Below are 17,319 nucleotides of genomic sequence, written 5' to 3' on the forward strand. Positions count from 1 at the left end.
GGGAATTTAGCGTTATTTTGGGAGACAAATAATGTTGTCAACGTTTCCCCAAAAGGTATACTTTATGCCCACCTTTATTATTGAGTATGCAGGTTCCTATGTGACATCATACCCCAGGATATTCCTCGGGTGCCAATGAACCAGTAGAATGATGTCTGAGACAAATTGGGGTTTATTTACTGAAGAAAGAGCTGGAAAGACCGTTTCATGTCACAGGAGTAAAGTACGAGTCGATAACGTGTAACACGTGTCAATTGATTGATGACATCATAGAAAATGTGCAGATTCCAAGGGATTAAGATAAAGAGATGAAAGGTGAGGAGAAAAAAAACGGATGAACGAATATACAATGAATATTTTCTCATTTGTGTCATTTGGGGTCCGTCCTCGTTTTCGGAAATTTGTAAGAATCCACCAAATAAGCAAAACCTATAAAAAAAACATTTATAGTATTCCCTAATATCCGTGGCAACGTTCTGTTTTTGACTTTGAGGATGATTTCATTGTAAAAGTTTCCAGAACATGTACATTCTCTCCTTTTTTATATAGTTTTTATTTGTTCTGGAGGGGTTTTTTTTTTTTGGCTTCTTTCACGTTTATTAAGCACCCAATAATCCTGTCTCTCATCGCGTGAAGCACTCAAACGTTAGCCTTGAGATATATGTTCTGGCCGACATCGCAGTAAGAACGTTTCCGTGGAGTCTGCGCTTTGTTTTATGATGAATAGCGGAACAATGATCCTTATTTCTGAGACCAAATCCCGACTTTTAGAACACTCCGTAAGACTATTACTTATTTTACGAACACGTCCATTACCTCGAGTCCTCCAATCCCGAGGACGTTGATTTGCGGAGGTTCTGGGTGACAGAGTTTAAATCCTCTTCATCCTGGAAAATATTATTTCAAGGATACTTTGTCTTTTCCCATTTTTAATAAAAAAAAAAACATTACCAGTACCCCGCGCCTGGTTGCCGATAAACATAACTTATCATTCCCAATTTTTTTATATTTTTATTTTATTTGTTATAATTCTTCACGGATCAGTTGGGTTTTTTCTCAAACAATTAGACTTTTTCCCTATCTACCTGCTTTCTTTTTTTCTTTTTTTTTTGTGGTTTTCTCGCGTTTTATTGTTTCCGAGCTGCAGAGACTCATCTTTTTTATCTCGCGCCGTGGATTATGTATAAGCTGCACTGTAACAGTCACGCAGGGACGCTCTCGCAGTGATAAGCGTCTCCAGATGAATTATTCCAAAACCTGAACGCATTTTATTGGTAATATTTTACAATCCTGCGATAACAATATTTCTTTATGTACAATACGAGATAAACCTTACAGTTTCACGGTAATTATGCAAAAATTGGGGACGTCACTGTCTGTAGTAATGTCAATTTTTACATAAAGAGGTTCTAGTTCTTTACGTGATACACAAAACCAGAAGGTCTAAAAGATTTTATCTTATGGTTACAAGCTGTTCATTAGCTCTTCCGAGCTAAAATGTGTGTATATATATATATATCTTTTATAATAAGACGTTACTGTCCCTTTAATAGGAGGCCATGTCGAAATGCGGGTCCCATACAAAGCAGAGACCGTGGCAGGCTCTTGAGTGATCATTTTATAGTAAATATATCTAGATCCAGTACGTGTAGATTATTAAATACATAACAGGCAGCTTAAAACCTGTCATAAAGAATAATTGATCCTCGGGGGCGGGGCTACACTGTCTGTACATGCAGGTTAGGAATGTGCTTATTGACCCCAAAAACTAAGATGTGGGGACTGCAGTAACCTGGGTGTCTAGGGATAAAAGGGAAGGTTGGGTCTCTGGTAGTTAAAGTGCCGGTCTCATTGTTCATGATCAAGGAACCCAGTCAGATAGGAGCCCGACCAGAGCTGACTTTTAAGTAAATCCCACGAGGTTCCTGCTTGCATGTAAGCATTAAAGACCTATATACATTCAAGCAGCTCCGGTTACAAATGGCTTCTTGGACAGGCATATGGCTCCTGAATCAAAGACGAGACCAACGACTGATTAAGGTTTGAGTCTTTAGAAATGGGCGACTAGACGGGGGCCGGATGGGGCCGATCTGCCGGCAGACTCTGTTTCTATGTTTATTTTACGTGTAGATTTCTCCTTCATCCGTTACACTCCTCCTCAGCCTCTATTACGACGCGAGCTCCATGTTACCCGGCTACAGTAATAAATATTCATGTTATGTGGCTATTCATGTATTCATAGCGACGGGAATACACAATCACGTTTCTAAGGTAATTTCCAGCAAAATAAAACGTTACATATTTAGTACTAAATAAAAAGCAATTTTACTGCGCTGTTTAAATATTTGCTGTAAAATATTATGTTTTCCCCGTTTTCACTGCTGGCTACAGCCACGGTATTGAGTTCCTGTCTGCGAATCGGCGACGCGGCATTAAAACATATTTGTGAATTCACATAATAACGGCATTTTTTTAATTTTACATATATATTTTTTTTACACGCACCTCTCTGCGTTTATTCTAGAGGCTTTGAACTCGGGTATTAAGCGTCCGGCTATTTCATCTTTGATTGGCAGGGCATCAATTTTATCTAAAGACCCAGAGAAGAAGGGTTTACGGAAAAAAGGACTACAACGGAAAATTGGTTTTACTAATCGCTTCACGGGCAAATTCTAAAAGTCGGATAACGCAAGTGGAACAGCCTCCCAGCAGAGGTGGTAGAGGGTAATACAGTGAGGGGATTAAACATGCATGGGATAGACATACGGCTCCTGAATCTAAGACGAGACCAACGACTGATTAAGGTTTGAGTCGTTACAGCAGGAGAAACGGGCGACTAGACGGGGGCCGGATGGGGGCCGATCTGCCGGCGGGTTCTGGGTTTGTTTTGATGAACTTGGTGTCTCAGATTTTCTCCATTTATTAAGATTTCTGTTTCCATGACTTCAAAGGCTTGTAATAAAATGAATCATTTTGCATATCACGGGGCTGGAAATGTTCTCGCGTTCGCCGATTCCGACGACATTTGCATAATCTGATTTCAGATAAGACATTTATGTTTAAACCAAGAGTTTTTCTCCATGTAGGAAATCACATTTTTCACCCCAGTTATTTGAATAATTTAACCCCTAGAGCGCCATTTCCCCACCGGCTGTAAATCAAAGGCTTCCATCCGATCGGCGGTGACGTCCTTTCAAAGCAAACGCAGAACTATAAGGATTTGGGAAACGCTGATTCCAATGGGGGGGGGTCTTTATCAGTTTAACCCTTTAAATTCTATCCAGTGAACTGTTTGTTTTTTGTAGATAGGTCAATGACTTGGGGGTTGATTCACTAAATTGTGGTTTGCCCCACTTACGTTCTTATCACAGAAAATGGGCAATGGGTTTTCTAAAAGGGGAATTATCCTTTGGCCTGGTAAGAGTGATGTGAGTGGTAGTCCAGAATAGCCAGTTTTTATACCATTTTTATTGATTTAATTATGGTACCCATGCCTCTAAACTTCTACCCTCTCGTGGATAAAGTGGCAAAATCAGGACCGTCCTGTGCAAAGCGGGACAGTTGGAAGGTATGGGCATCTGGTCTGTCTTGTTGGATGCCCCCATAGCCGTTCAAAGACCTGCCAAACTCCTCCAAATAATGTCCCGACTTCCTGTTAAAATGTAACAGTTTTTGGTTTCTTGGTCGTTATTTAATATTTGACGATTTATCGCGCTTCGTATTTGATTATCGACCTCATTACTCAGACTGTCCCTTTTCCATTCTCCAGTCCTGCTGTGGTAACAGTCGGTATAATCGGTTCTAATGCTTATTAAAATACAAAGTTTCTTTTTCTTAACATTCTAATGAAGTCCAGAGAGCTTTGAGATAAATAACAAGTGACCCCATTTATTGCTTTTCAGCCACAATATCCTGCTTTATGAGGACGGCCACGCAGTCGTTGCAGATTTCGGAGGTGAGCGTCCCGACAATTAATACGATTCTTCTTTTCCTATACATTTCATGTTTTACTATGAGACGACAAAACTCGTGCGAGAATCGGAAACCGATCCACGGGGGAATTCATATAAAAAGGGGACATTAAGCGCTTGAACCTCTGGAAAGTAAATAACCAATAAAGAAGAAATTAGTTAACTGAAGCTGATAGAACCCCCTGACTATGGCGCCTCTCTGACACAACTCTCTATGGTACTTTTCTATGGTACCTCCTTATGGCGCCTCTCTATGGCACCTCTCTATGGTACATCTTTTTAAGACACTCTGTGGCACCTCTCTATGGTGCCTCTCTATGACACCCCTCTAAGGCGCCTCTCTATGGTACCTCCTTATGGCGCCTCTCTATGGCGCCTCTCTATGGTACATCTTTTTTAGACACTCTGTGGTACCTCTCTATGGTGGCTCTTCTGTCTCTAGGCCTCAATGCAGTAGGGAAAAGAAGCAGAGAAGAGGATTTAGCTGTTAATCGATAGCAGGAACAAATACCAGAGTTTAACATTCAGATTGAAATGAATGTATTTCACAGAGAAAAACGCTAATCCCCCTAGAAACATTTACCCAGCTTTGCTAATGTTGGCGACATTACAAGAAAAAAAAATTAGATTCCGGGGCTTGTTAGGAGAGAGACAGACGGCAGACGGAGATGGATGGACGGTCACTCAGCTGTAGACACACAATGCTTGGTGGGCCATGGAGACCCCCAAAACCACCATCACTGTGTCTCACGGTTCCTCAGAGGACTGTCAAGTCATGGAAAAAAAATCATGTGGGACACTTAGAGTGTCAGCTCAATGTACCAATAAAATGAATTGCCTGGGTGAAAATACCAGCATATAGGAGCTTCCGTATTACTATGCTAAATGAATTTTAGAGAATATTATATACAATGACATAACGTATTTTTATATCAGACTGTATTTGAACTCTGTGACATCATATTTTACATAATAACTTGTTATTCTGGAAAACACCTTTAAATCGGCTCTTTTCTGATCTAGTTTATAAAGAGAATTTCAATAATTCTATTTATTTTCTATATATACCTCCGGTTCACCAGCTTAAGAATGCATATTATTTGTTTTTACCAGAATCAAGATTCCTGCAGTCACTGGACGAGGACAACATGACCAAACAGCCTGGGGTTTGGAAATTATTATTATTTTTTTTTTATAAGATTTGTTTGTTTAATAATTTTCCACCTGCTCATAAATCCTTACCGGCCCGATGCGGCTCTCGATTTCCGGGACATCGGGGGGGGGGGGATTTCGAGGCCAAATGGAGAAACTTGTGAGATTTGCTAATTGAGTGTAAAAGGAGCGACGGACCCCGGCTTCCCTGGGAACTGCCCCGCTTTCCCCCCCTCTGTATCTCATACCGTGATAATTTTTGGTGGGGTCACCAGGGTGCCAAGTCGTTCCACGAAGAGGGAGTGCCTGGGAGTGCGGTCTCGCTGGTGACTCCTGAAATATTTGGTATAGTAGAAAGAATGAAGAGGGAGAAAGAAAGAAAGAAAGAAAGAAAGAAAGAAAGAAAGAAAGAAAGAAAGGAGAATGATGTGGGAGAATGGAGAGATGAACAAATAAAAAAGGAAGATGAGGGAGAAGAGAAAGAGGGGAAAGAGAAGAATCAGTAAGGAGAGGGAAAAAGTGACATGAGAGAAAATAGAAAGACAGGAGACAAAAGAGAAGAGAGTGGAGAGAAAATGAAGAGCAGAACGCAAGAAAAAAAGCGAAACAAGAGAAAGATAAGGAGAAAAATAGACGGGAGAAGAGGTAAACGGGTTAGGAGAGAGGAAATGGAATGGAGAAGACAGAGAAAGAAAGACAGAAAGGAGAAAAAAGAAACGTAAAGGCAAACGTCTGGTGGATTTGTGGCCGACGGCTCTATATAATAATTACCCCTTAACGCCGCTCCCGATTGGGTCCCGCAGCGCGTGGCCCCGGACTCATCGCTAATCCCCTCGTCCTCCCCCTTTTAACAGAACCAAAAATAATACAATAAATGCGCTTTCCCCGTAAAGTATCAAGACTTGGATTAAACTGCATTTAAAAAGTAAAAAACATGTCAACGTCCCGTTCCTCACAGAAACACACCGTCCGCCTGTTGCTATAGCAGCGGCGAGTGCAGAAAGTTCTAATTAACAGCCGCACTTAATGACAAAAACATGAATAACGATAAGGAGAAGGATTTTTAATAACGAGGCCTGGCTTTGGGATGCCGATCCATTCAATGGCGAAGAATCGCCGCGCTTCTCCCGCTGTAACGACTCGAACCTTAATCAGTCGTTGGTCTCGTCTTAGATTCAGGAGCCGTATGTCTATCCCATGCATGTTTAATCCCCTTACTGTATTACCCTCTACCACTTCTGCTGGGAGGCTGTTCCACTTATCTACCCCCCTCTCAGTAAAGTGAAACTTCCTTCCATTCCACCTCAGCCCCTGACCGTTGCGTTTTAGATCATGGCCTCTCGTTCTTCACCTTCAGCTCATCTGTGCTCAAAATATTCCCCGTCCCGTGTAGGTCCATTAGAGCCAGCAGGTAATTCCGTAATAAAAATGGCTGCTCCTGTTTACTCAACACGATGGTAAATCGCCCATTAACGGACCTTCCGATGTGTTCATAACAATTGGACGGAATCTCTTAGTTATAATACACGGTAACAGCGCCTTCCCGTGGGAAAATTAAAAAAATAAATAAACACGCAAATAATCTAAAACAGTTAAAAAAAAAAACCCCACTATACCGAAATGACTGTCTCAGTGTGCATATAATTATTTGCGTATAATTATTTCGACTCCCGGTACAACTATAAAGTGCTGAACTTTCCATGAACTCACAATGCAGTTTGCTTATCCAGGCTGCCTTCTGCATCGCGCATGAAAACTCAGGAAGAAGGAGATTTCCCAAATATTTATTGTATATTTTTTTCTCATTTAAATTCTTGCCATTATGTAAGAGCTCTGGTAAAACACGACATTAAACAAATATAACGGGGGGAATAAAAAATAAATAAAATTTGTAACAACAAAGAAATTTCGTCCGCCGCTTTTTTAGTCACACTAAACATTTTCTAATTTCCCGAACGTTTAAGGCCATTTCTTATTTTGTAAATGAAAATGACATCATTTTTGTAGAAACGCGGCCATATTCTTGTAATTCCATATTTTCTAAATACCAATATTTTTTCCCTTGTGTTTCTAGAATTTAAGGATGGGGAGGTCGTTAAATTTTTCTTATGTTAACCCCTTAATGACAAAGCCCTTACATGTATGGGCTCAAAATGCATTGTTTTCAATGGGTTTTGGGACCCCCATTGTCCTTAAGGGGTTAAACTGTATCTGACTACAGATCCTCTTGACCCGGCTGCCATCGTAACGCAAGTGGCTCTATTCACAAAAGCTTGAGGTTGACCGTTAACTCAATACCGATGACAGACACCAAACAACCCTACGGCCAATATGGCCGCCAATGTCCATGGTAGACTTGCATGACAAACTCAACTCAACTGACGGCCTCACCAAAACCCAATAGCAGTTCAGGTCAACTCACCAGCTGTTGAGTGCTCCTCGATGTCTAGGAAGTTCAACTTGATATCAACAGGACAACAACTCAATGTCCAACTCAACGAACTCGACTTCGGAGGACAGGCCTGCCCCGCGCGCCCACCATGACAATAACCCCTCTGCAACATATTAACCACGCATCGTTTGTTCTTCCGTTACAGAACCTTCGGTGGATGGCTCCTGAGGTCTTCAGTCAGTCCACGCGCTACACGATTAAGGCTGATGTATTTAGCTACGCTTTGTGTCTCTGGGAATTACTGACTGGAGAAGTTCCGTTTGCTCATCTGAAACCAGGTACTTTTTGCGGGTTTTTAATGGGTTTCAATGACTAAATCTGCGGTTGTCAGCTCAGAATTCGGTTGATGGAATCCTGGCAAATTGTTCCCATTTTTGGCTATTAAGGTAACTCTCGGTATCTCGGCGTTCCATGGAAGCCCGCAGGGTTCCGCTGGATCCGGTAGAACCTCCGTCCACCAAGTCGGCTGCCGGATTCCAAATAAATTTACTAAGAACTGCCCGGGGGGCAATAGATTAACGGGGTAAAGTGGTCAACTTTTAGGTGAAATGTATTTACAACAATCTACGTGAAACGAGACATCATTGTGTAAACATCGAAGAGCTCTCTGCGTAACTTAAAGAGCTCCACAAATATATTTATTTATCTATATATATCCATGCATATTTATAACCATGTGATCTTCAACCCAGCTATAAATATCTGCTTATTACATTTTACTGACAATTTACATGTTTAATTACATGTAACCACGCGGCCATTTACATATTTAATATCTACACGGGGATTGCGGGAGATTATTTAGGGTCTCGCGTGCTTTTAGCCTTAAACTAGAAAAAAAAATCTGTGTAATTGAACAGAATTTGATTTTAATCTCCTGTGTCCGGTATTTAGTTGTTTATATATATATAATATCATCCATAAAGTAGTAAAAAATAAGATTAATGAGCATTAAAAAGCGCCTTTATGTTTAAACATATAAGATATTTTGTGGCAGTTTTTCAGATATATGATAAATATAAAGCTCTGGGATGGGAACTATATTGGGTTATATTCTGGGTAAAAATAACCCCTTTTCCCCGTAATCACCCGGCATACAGAGCTCCCCCTACATCATTTATTTTCCTACTAAATATTATTTCCACAATTAGCTAAAATCAAGATTTTTTGGCCCAGTCTGATAAATCGAGATCTCAGACGCTGCCTCCTTTGTGGCCGACATCCCGTCCTCCATAATCATTACCTCGGCCGCCGGTTGGATTCACCGGTAACATCGTAACCTCTCCTGTGACCTTCGCTGCCGCGATATCTACTGAAAAATCCCCCGTATCCGGATATTTGATGAGATTTTCTCTCCCGTGAACACATTACGGATTTCGTTCATTTCTGCCGACTAACCTTTCTATAAGAGGAGGAAAAACTATTATTTTTATTCAAAATACAGTAGTCCGTGCAGGTAACAGATTAGATTCATTTAGGAACGTTCGGACGCCAACATTCCGGGATCTTTTAAACCCAAAACGGAAAAGGAATGTTTTCTGGGGGGGGGTGGTTTGTGCGCTTGGAGAAAATATTACACTTTACTGAACATTTTAAAATATTTTGGGTTCAACCCCATCTAACGAGTATTTGTTATAATCTGATTATAATGAGAAGGAAAAGGGGTCACAGCTTCAAAGTGCATCAAAATAAAATGTAAGGAACCTTAAAAAAAAAAAGTGAATTTGAGGACAAATTCCCATAATAAAATACGGATGATTGTTAATTGTATGGGGGGGGGTATTTTTTTAATACAGCGAGTTGTTTGGTTGTCTCAATCAGCGCGTAGAGTGCGAGAGATGAGAAGTGATGCGAGGCGAGCGTTCGGAGGGTTAGAGATTTGGAGAATATAACGATCAAAGGCCCGGGCCGCACGCCGCGTTCCCTCACTCAGATAAAAGCGCGGCATCAATTAGTAAATGAACTCACGGAACCCAGTTCCAGAGCAATATTATCTGATCATAGAACGTTGTCGTTCGCTCCTCTTGGTATAAAAATCTATCGACCCAGAAGAAAAAGAGATAAAAGTCACAACAAAATGATTAAAGAGCCCGGCCGTACGCCGCGCATGTTTAAATCCCACCAATGAGAATGAGTGTAATGTGTGTTACGGTGCAAAGAATGATATTGAACATGGCGCCTGGAAACTGCTAGGGTTCACCCCTCGGAGACTCAGGGGTTTAGTACCCAAGTCCCGTGATTTTAGGATTAGTAGACCAGTTGTTAGGGTCTGGGGTTGAATGGGTTAGGGGTTTTTACCCCAGACTCAGGGTAAATGGGCAGATTCTATGGCTTTTTACTAAACGTGCAAATGGTGCCAAAACTATTCAGACTCATTTTTTGGTTCGTTTTAAGCCCATTCATTTTCGGGCAACGGTGCCCACATTCATTCTCACTCAATCTCGTTCACTCACTCTCGTTCATTCTCTCTCTTGCTCTCTAAATGTTTCCCTACCTTCTCTGCCGACCACTTCCTCCTCTGCTTCCACATTTTCTTGTTCTTCATCTTTCATCTTTTTTATCTTCGTCCGCATTTCTGTGAGTATAAGCTGGCGGGAACTTCCGGCAAAGTGATCGGGGGAGGGGTGAACTTCTGCCAAAATGCCGGCGCTTTGGGTGACATCACCAGAAGAGCTATCATTTCGGCGGAAGTTTGTGCCAAGTGGTGGCCGGGGAGATGCAGATGAAGATAGAAGCTAAAAGATAAAACAGAGAAGATGAAGAACAAAAAGATGTAGAAGCGGAAGTGGTTGGCAGAGAAGGTAGGGAAACATTAAGAGAGTGAACGAGAATGAGAGAGAGTGAACGAGAATGAGAGAGAGAATGAGCGAGTGAATGAGTGAGTGTGTGTGAAAGGGCCTGCAAATTTTGCAAAGCTTTTTGCTTCGTTTTTGTCTGCTTTGTGAGGGTCTGACCTCGTTTTCGTGGCTTCGTACAAATTTGCCAAAATTCGGTAAATTTGCAATTTGTACGAATCCAAATGAACAAGTCATCAAATGAAAAGCATTGTTGTTTTTCTACCAGATAGAATCCCTGCTTGAAGACAGGTGACTTGATAAGTCATGGTTTCCCTAAGGATCCTTTAGAGCCGTGTGGGGGCCGTCATTCATGAGATTTTGTTACATTGTCAAATTTGTTATTTCTAATAATAACTTAATATTCTGTTTTTAATATACTAAAAAATAATGTTTTCCTGCTCTGAAGCGTTAATATTTCTTTAGACCACATCTTTTAGAAATCATTGCACTGAATCCCTTTTTTGCCCGGGGTAATTAAGTCAAATGTTACCCAAAATGTAATGTTTTCTTTCCATATTTACGTTGTTGTTGTTGAAAAACATATAGTAGAAATAAAACTTTTATAAACAAAGAAGCCCAGAGCCTTTTCTTAAAATTCCGGAGCTTTCGACGGTCAAGGAGCTTAGTAGATCAGCGACAAATCGGCAACGAACCTTTTCTGCTTCTAATTAATGTTCCGATCTGATGGCGGCCGCTGATGGAGGCGATGCGGTTATAAGACGGTAATTGAAGGTTCTCGGCGAGATATTTGCATGTAGAGATCGGGAGGTTTGACGGAAGATTAATAAATCCCTGCTTTATAAAGACAGACAGATGGATTTTAGGTTGAAGGGCAGCCGTATGTCTATCCCATGCATGTTTAATCCCCTCACTGAATTACCCTCTACCACCTCTGCTGGGAGTGTGGGATAGGCATATGGCTCCTGAATTTAGATAAATGGAACAGCCTCCCAGCAGAAGTGGTAGAGGGTAATACAGTGAGGGTATTAAACATGCATGGGATAGACATACGGCTCCTGAATCTAAGACGAGACCAACGACTGATTAAGGTTGCATGAAGCGGACTTTTAATCCAGACTAACGTTCTGAAACCCGTTGTGTTTCTTGCAGCCGCAGCCGCTGCTGACATGGCGTATCATCACGTCAGACCGCCGATCGGATATTCCATCCCGAAGCCGATATCTTCTTTATTAATGAGAGGCTGGAACGCCTGCCCCGAAGTAAGTAAAATGTTTAATGTTCACATTGCTGGCTTTTCCTGCTCAATATACTCCTTTTTTATTTGATGGAAAGGCTGGGGATGTCATCGATATTGTCATCCGGCCCCCGTCTAGTCGCCCGTTTATCCTGCTGTAACAACTCAAACCTTAATCAGTCGTTGGTCTCGTCTTAGATTCAGGAGCCGTATGTCTATCCCACGCATGTTTAATACCCTCACTGTATTACCCTCTACCACCTCTGCTGGGAGGCTGTTCCACTTATCCACCACCTTTTCAGTAAAATGTACATTATATAACAGCAATACGGACCCATGCATATGTTCTAATGTTCATAAAAACAGATGATTCACACGGACACATTTTCGTCATATAGTTACCTTGGAAACCAATATGTTGGTCTCACCCCAGACGTTACAAATCTTCCTCCTACTCTCCTAGTCACATAGAGGGAGAGATAATGGACTGATACTGTTTTACAAACAACTGTTTATTCATATATTTATTTAACTCTTAACATTTTGAGGCAATTTGAAGATACTTTACGGTGTAACCGGCGATGTAAGTAGTAAAATCCGCGCCTGCGATCCCAATTCACCTGAATCCATCGATTCAGAGGCTTCCATAGAACTGAATGTCCGTCAAATGATCGAGAATCGCAGAGGAGACAAAAAACAAAAAAGAAAGATTGTGTCCTTACATGAGTAACGCAATTGAATTATCCTGTTTGCGGCGTGTGATAGCAGTCATAGCGTAATCACTCGCATTAAAGCTGGAGATATAGATTGATTTGACCGACGGAACGCCTAGCGAGTCCTTTAAAAAACGTATTTTACAATCTGAGATTAGATAGCGCCACCTTGTGGTCACATGAAGTCATTGCGCCCTCGTTAAATGTTCGCTGCCGGACGTGTTTGCAAAACAAAGGCTGATTGTATCTGACACTAAAAAAAAAAGTGTTCAGCCTGCATCAAAGAAACTTTTTCCGTTTGTTACTTAATTTTCTTGTTGGCTCGTTTGGTCTCCCTGCCGTTGGGTTTCTCCGGGAGGATGAGGCAGATTCTCTTTCTCTGGTTGTCACTCGATGCGCCGTCGGGTTCGTCACGCGAGGAATTTGTCTCCTGCCAAATCGGGGGCTTTGAGCTTCTCTCGCTCAGATACTTTTGAACGTCGATTTTCTCGCTTCGGCTTTCCACCACGATGATGACTTTGGAGTTCTCCGACAGGCTGAGACGCTTCTTTCTCGTTTTCCCAGAAGCCTCGGCCGAGCTGTGGTTGTTATTTGAGTTGCTCTGCTCGTTCCGCTGTGTGTGCGAAGGGGAATCGTTAGCGCGTGTCGTTAATGGCTGTCTAGATCTTGGCTCATTGTTTTCTCGACTTTTAAGACCTCCTGGGTTCTCAGTTCCTGTCTGGATTTCGTTCTCCTCGTGAGACTCATGAGACTCGTCGCCTTCTTTAACCAGCGTCCCCCCATCTCGCTGAGCAGCCTTAGCGCCATCAAGTAGATAACCCTTCTGCGCGTGTTCATTACTTCTAACTTCAAGGTCAAGCCCAACCAATGCTTCCTCGTTTCCCAAAGATCCACTGGACCTTTGCTCTGCGGAAAGAGTATCCTCATACAACGTATCCCCAAACAACGTATCCTCAATCAATGTATCCTCATACAACGTATCCTCTATATAGTGTCCATTTACGTGATGTTCTATTTGTGGAACTCTGTGTTCTCCTCTTCCATCAGCATCCCTCATGGTCTTCTCTGTTAGACAATCGGTACACGGACCGGCGGGTAACGGATCCTCATTATCCGTTCCTTTATCGACGGCTGCATCGATTGTGTTTTGTGCCACGGAATCATCAGTTCTGTACGAACGATCCAGCTCGTTAACTTTACCCTCGCGGTTGGCTTGTAAATAAGCGGCCATCTTATTATCACCCGTCGATGGCGGCCGGCCCTCGGTATTCGTGTCACTGCCGGCGTTATTTTCGGGTGATATATTGTCTTTTTCTGCTGAAACGCCACTAGCCTTTAACGAGCTCGCACCCCGCTCTCTTCCTCCGAGGGACGGAGCGTTATCTTTGCTAGAAGATGTTTTTTCCTCCCCGAGCTCCTCAGCCGCGCTCTGTATCTCCGTATCTCCGTACTCAGCATGTTTTTCTCTTCGCTCCGCTGATATCTCTCCTTTATGATTGACTTCGGATATCAGACTCTCTTGTTCGCTGAGCGCGTTTGAACGTTGCGTTTCCGTCGGGTTCGCGCAGGCGTCCCCCAAAACATTTTGTAAATCACGGCCCCGAGCACAAGACACGTTCCCTGTCTCCTCTTTGGCCATTTGCGATACAACGTATGGAGTCTCCTCGCTCTCCGGGGCACACGGATCCTTTTCTTCACTGTTATTTTCTGATTTCTCCATCTTTTCACCGTTATCGGCCAGAAGCGGACCACCGTTTATTACGCCCCCCATGGCGCGTGCCGTTACTGTTGTCGTTTGTACAGCGGCATCTTTAAACGCTCTCATTTTGCTTTTCTTTGTAGGTTGAGCTTTTTCTCCGGAGCTACGAGCCGTTTTTGGAGGTTCCGAACCAGCCGGGGTAGCTGAGCTCGGATGACCTTTCGTTTGGCGAAACGGCTGTAAATTTACTTTGACCGTTAAGTAATCGTTAAGTTCTCTTCTGTTTCGTAAACGGCAAACGCTCTCCAGGGGATCCAGAGGGTGCCCCGGCTGTTTTACGAGCCCTCGCCCGTTGTGAATGCGGATTAGGTACCTGCTTCTCGGGTGGGTCCTGCAGAAGCGGTCTCTGCGGGATGCGGGCGCCGTGACCGCCGCGTCCGCCTCATCCCCAACATCCGGTATATAAAACCCAACGCTCTTCGGCATTTGCCTTCTTTGTATTTTAGGAGAAGACAGAATGCTGTCATCCTTCAAAAAGCAATTTCTTTCTGTGTCATCGGTCTGAATTTTGTGTTCCTCAAACTTTACATTTTCTGCCTGTTGGTGAGTAATTTGTCTCTTGCGGTCCTTTAATTTATCACAGTCCATGTCTATGTATTTACAGATAAGGTCGCTGTCTGGCTGTAAAGAAATATTCCTCCTCTCATCCAAAAGAAACACGCGACCCCCCCTCCGTGATTGATTCCCGTAGTTTGGCGGTTTCACCGAATGTATCTTCATTTTCAGGCGACTCTGCTTATCCGGAGGAGTCTTGTCGTGAAGAACGTGCCCGTACCTGACGCGGTTCGCTTCTGGTTTGGGCAGCCGCTGGTAGGAGTCTGTTTGGTGGAGTTTGTCTTGTTCGGCCATGAATGACTTGGGTTTGTTGTATCTCCTTTGGTGCGTCACCCGCTCGAGACCTAAAATACAAGTGACAAACGTTATACGTGTCTGGGAAACATTCAGATAGCATGAAAGTACTGCGGGATTTGGGGTGGACATTTTTTTTGTCATGGGGAGCCCTTTTCCAATTAGATGGAGGGTCATTCCATAGACGTTTAATTAACGTGACCTTTCATGATGTCGCAATGTCCAATGTTTTAGGACACGTTACATGCATCGTATAAAATGTTGAAGTTTCTGCCAAAGCAGGCAAAGGTTTTAGGGTTCTTTTCCAGCTTTTGACCCAACTCTGTCTATCAGAGCCCTGTCTGGGCGCTTTCTAGGTCCGTACTGGGGATGGAGAGGCTGCCCCGGCCCTTTAATCCCAGTTGCCCCCAACGGACATAAGTGCAGCCGGCGGCCGGATATGTACAGATTGACTGAGTATGGGGCATTGTCGGCTAGCAGCCCACCTGGCCCGTGCCCGGAGTGCCCTATGGCAAGTCTGGGCCTGGTGGAGCGCTGCTGTTTTTTGGTAAGACCGGAGTAGGCTGTAGCCGTGGGCGCCTTCTGTGGGGTAAATAAATTGCCGTTGTGTTTTATTATAGGGTATTATAAGGTACCCTGGAATAATGATTCCGGCATAATAATCACTTTTCATACAATGTTGTGGTTTAACTTAATAAGACTCCTTTACCCCAAATATTAAACCGCCCAGTTCCAACATAATGATTTTGTAACTACATACGGAACTAGTTTCTATTTAACTCTACAATGTAAAAAAAAATGGAAATGTAAAATGTGGGGAGCAACAAAAGATGGGGGTAACCCACGCCCCACAGGCAATATGGTCGGTCTCACGAATATTATCACATAACTTTTATTAAATACTCAACTAAACCAAAAGACCCCAAATTATATATCTGGAAAAATAATGAATAACTGAAGGCGTAATGAAAAAAAAATCATTTTGTATAATTTTTTTTTTTTTCAACTTCTAAACTTTTAATAAAAGTTATGTTTCAGTAATTGTGAGACATTTTCATATCCCTAACTATACGACGTAGCAAAGAATGCAAAATGCAAGACAGAATGCAAAAAATACCTAATTATTTACTACGACGCAAGCAAGTCAGAGAAAGTCAAAGCCGTCTGATCCGGCGGATCTTAATTTTTTTATCATTCGCGGCTGGCGGAGGGAAGGAATTACCGGATAGCAGATATTGGAGGATTAGAGAGGTTTCTGTCAGACTCTTACCTTTGTTACATTGTGACAGTTTGTGTAAGTCGGTGGTGCGTTCACCTTTCCGGCTGCCGCTCGGATTAAAGTCTCTGCCTATACCTCGGAAACTGTTTGAACGGGAATCCATCTCGTTAGTTTGCCGCGTGTTTCCCGGGGCAGAGGGCCGGCAGAGCGGCGGCAGCTGGATCAGCCGACAGTTTAGGCAAATAAAATAGCTTTGCTGGTAACACGACTCGTCTCCCGACAGACGGCAGTGGGATTTGGCCATCCTTGAAATGCGGTCTTCCATGGGTGACGTTGGGTTGGATATCCCTTAAAAATATAGATTTGGGGATGTTGACCGAGGAAGGGATCTTTGGGATCTTCCGGGAATTCCTGAATCATTAGACAGGGATGGTTTCATTCATCGTTATTATCTTTCCTGATTTATACTTCGGAGTAACGACTCCTGTAAAAATACATAAAAATAAATAGTAATTATTTAGCCTCATAGCCTGTTTTGGAAACTATTTTGACATGAAGGAAACTATAAAAATAATATTTCTAAATAGTATAATTTATAAGTACATTGATACGTAAAATATTAAGTAAAGCTGTCATGTTGACCCCTTTCTTTGACCATTAACCCCTTAAGGACAATGGGCGGTCCCTAAACCCATTGAAAACAATGCTTTTTGAGCCCGTACATGTACGGGCTTTGTCATCAAGGGGTTAAAGTGATTAAACGTAAGTATACTTACTATAATTACACGAGTGGACACATGTACGCTCAATTGAGTGTTTTCACCAAAATGTTGAGTGGTCAGGTTAAGGGTTTACTTGACTGATCGGATGTGAATAAGTCCGCTGTCCACTCCAACGTTATGAGTTGTTCTCAAGTGCGTACAACACATTTGGGTTAAGCAAGAACATGCCCTCGCCTGAAACGTACAAAATGTAAACCAAAAGAAAAATGCTCCCTAATATATATAATTATAAATATTTTTTCAAAAGAACAGAGGGAACTCCTTTTTTAATCAAAGGGAACCAACAATTACCCTTTGGAGAGGCAAAGACCCCCGTACGTCTCTTCCTCCATCCCTGCCCTATTGGATGGAGGTTTTGAAAATTAAAAAAAAAAAACTACTCTGGGGGGG

The 17,319-nt window shown here is 42.5% G+C and overlaps 1 protein-coding gene across 1 annotated transcript in view; it reads left to right on the forward strand.

Moving 5' to 3' along the window:
- The window catches only part of TNNI3K (TNNI3 interacting kinase), a 49,490-nt gene that overhangs the window by 18,068 nt on the left and 14,103 nt on the right, over window positions 1-17,319 (forward strand). Inside the window, exons 18-21 of the mRNA XM_053469725.1 lie at window positions 3,903-3,955; window positions 5,085-5,137; window positions 7,721-7,853; window positions 11,523-11,632. Of these exons, the coding sequence (XP_053325700.1) occupies window positions 3,903-3,955; window positions 5,085-5,137; window positions 7,721-7,853; window positions 11,523-11,632 (349 nt within the window). The remainder of the gene's footprint in view (window positions 1-3,902; window positions 3,956-5,084; window positions 5,138-7,720; window positions 7,854-11,522; window positions 11,633-17,319) is intronic.

Source organism: Spea bombifrons, chromosome 6 (assembly GCF_027358695.1).
Source record: "Spea bombifrons isolate aSpeBom1 chromosome 6, aSpeBom1.2.pri, whole genome shotgun sequence".
NCBI lineage: Eukaryota > Metazoa > Chordata > Amphibia > Anura > Pelobatidae > Spea > Spea bombifrons.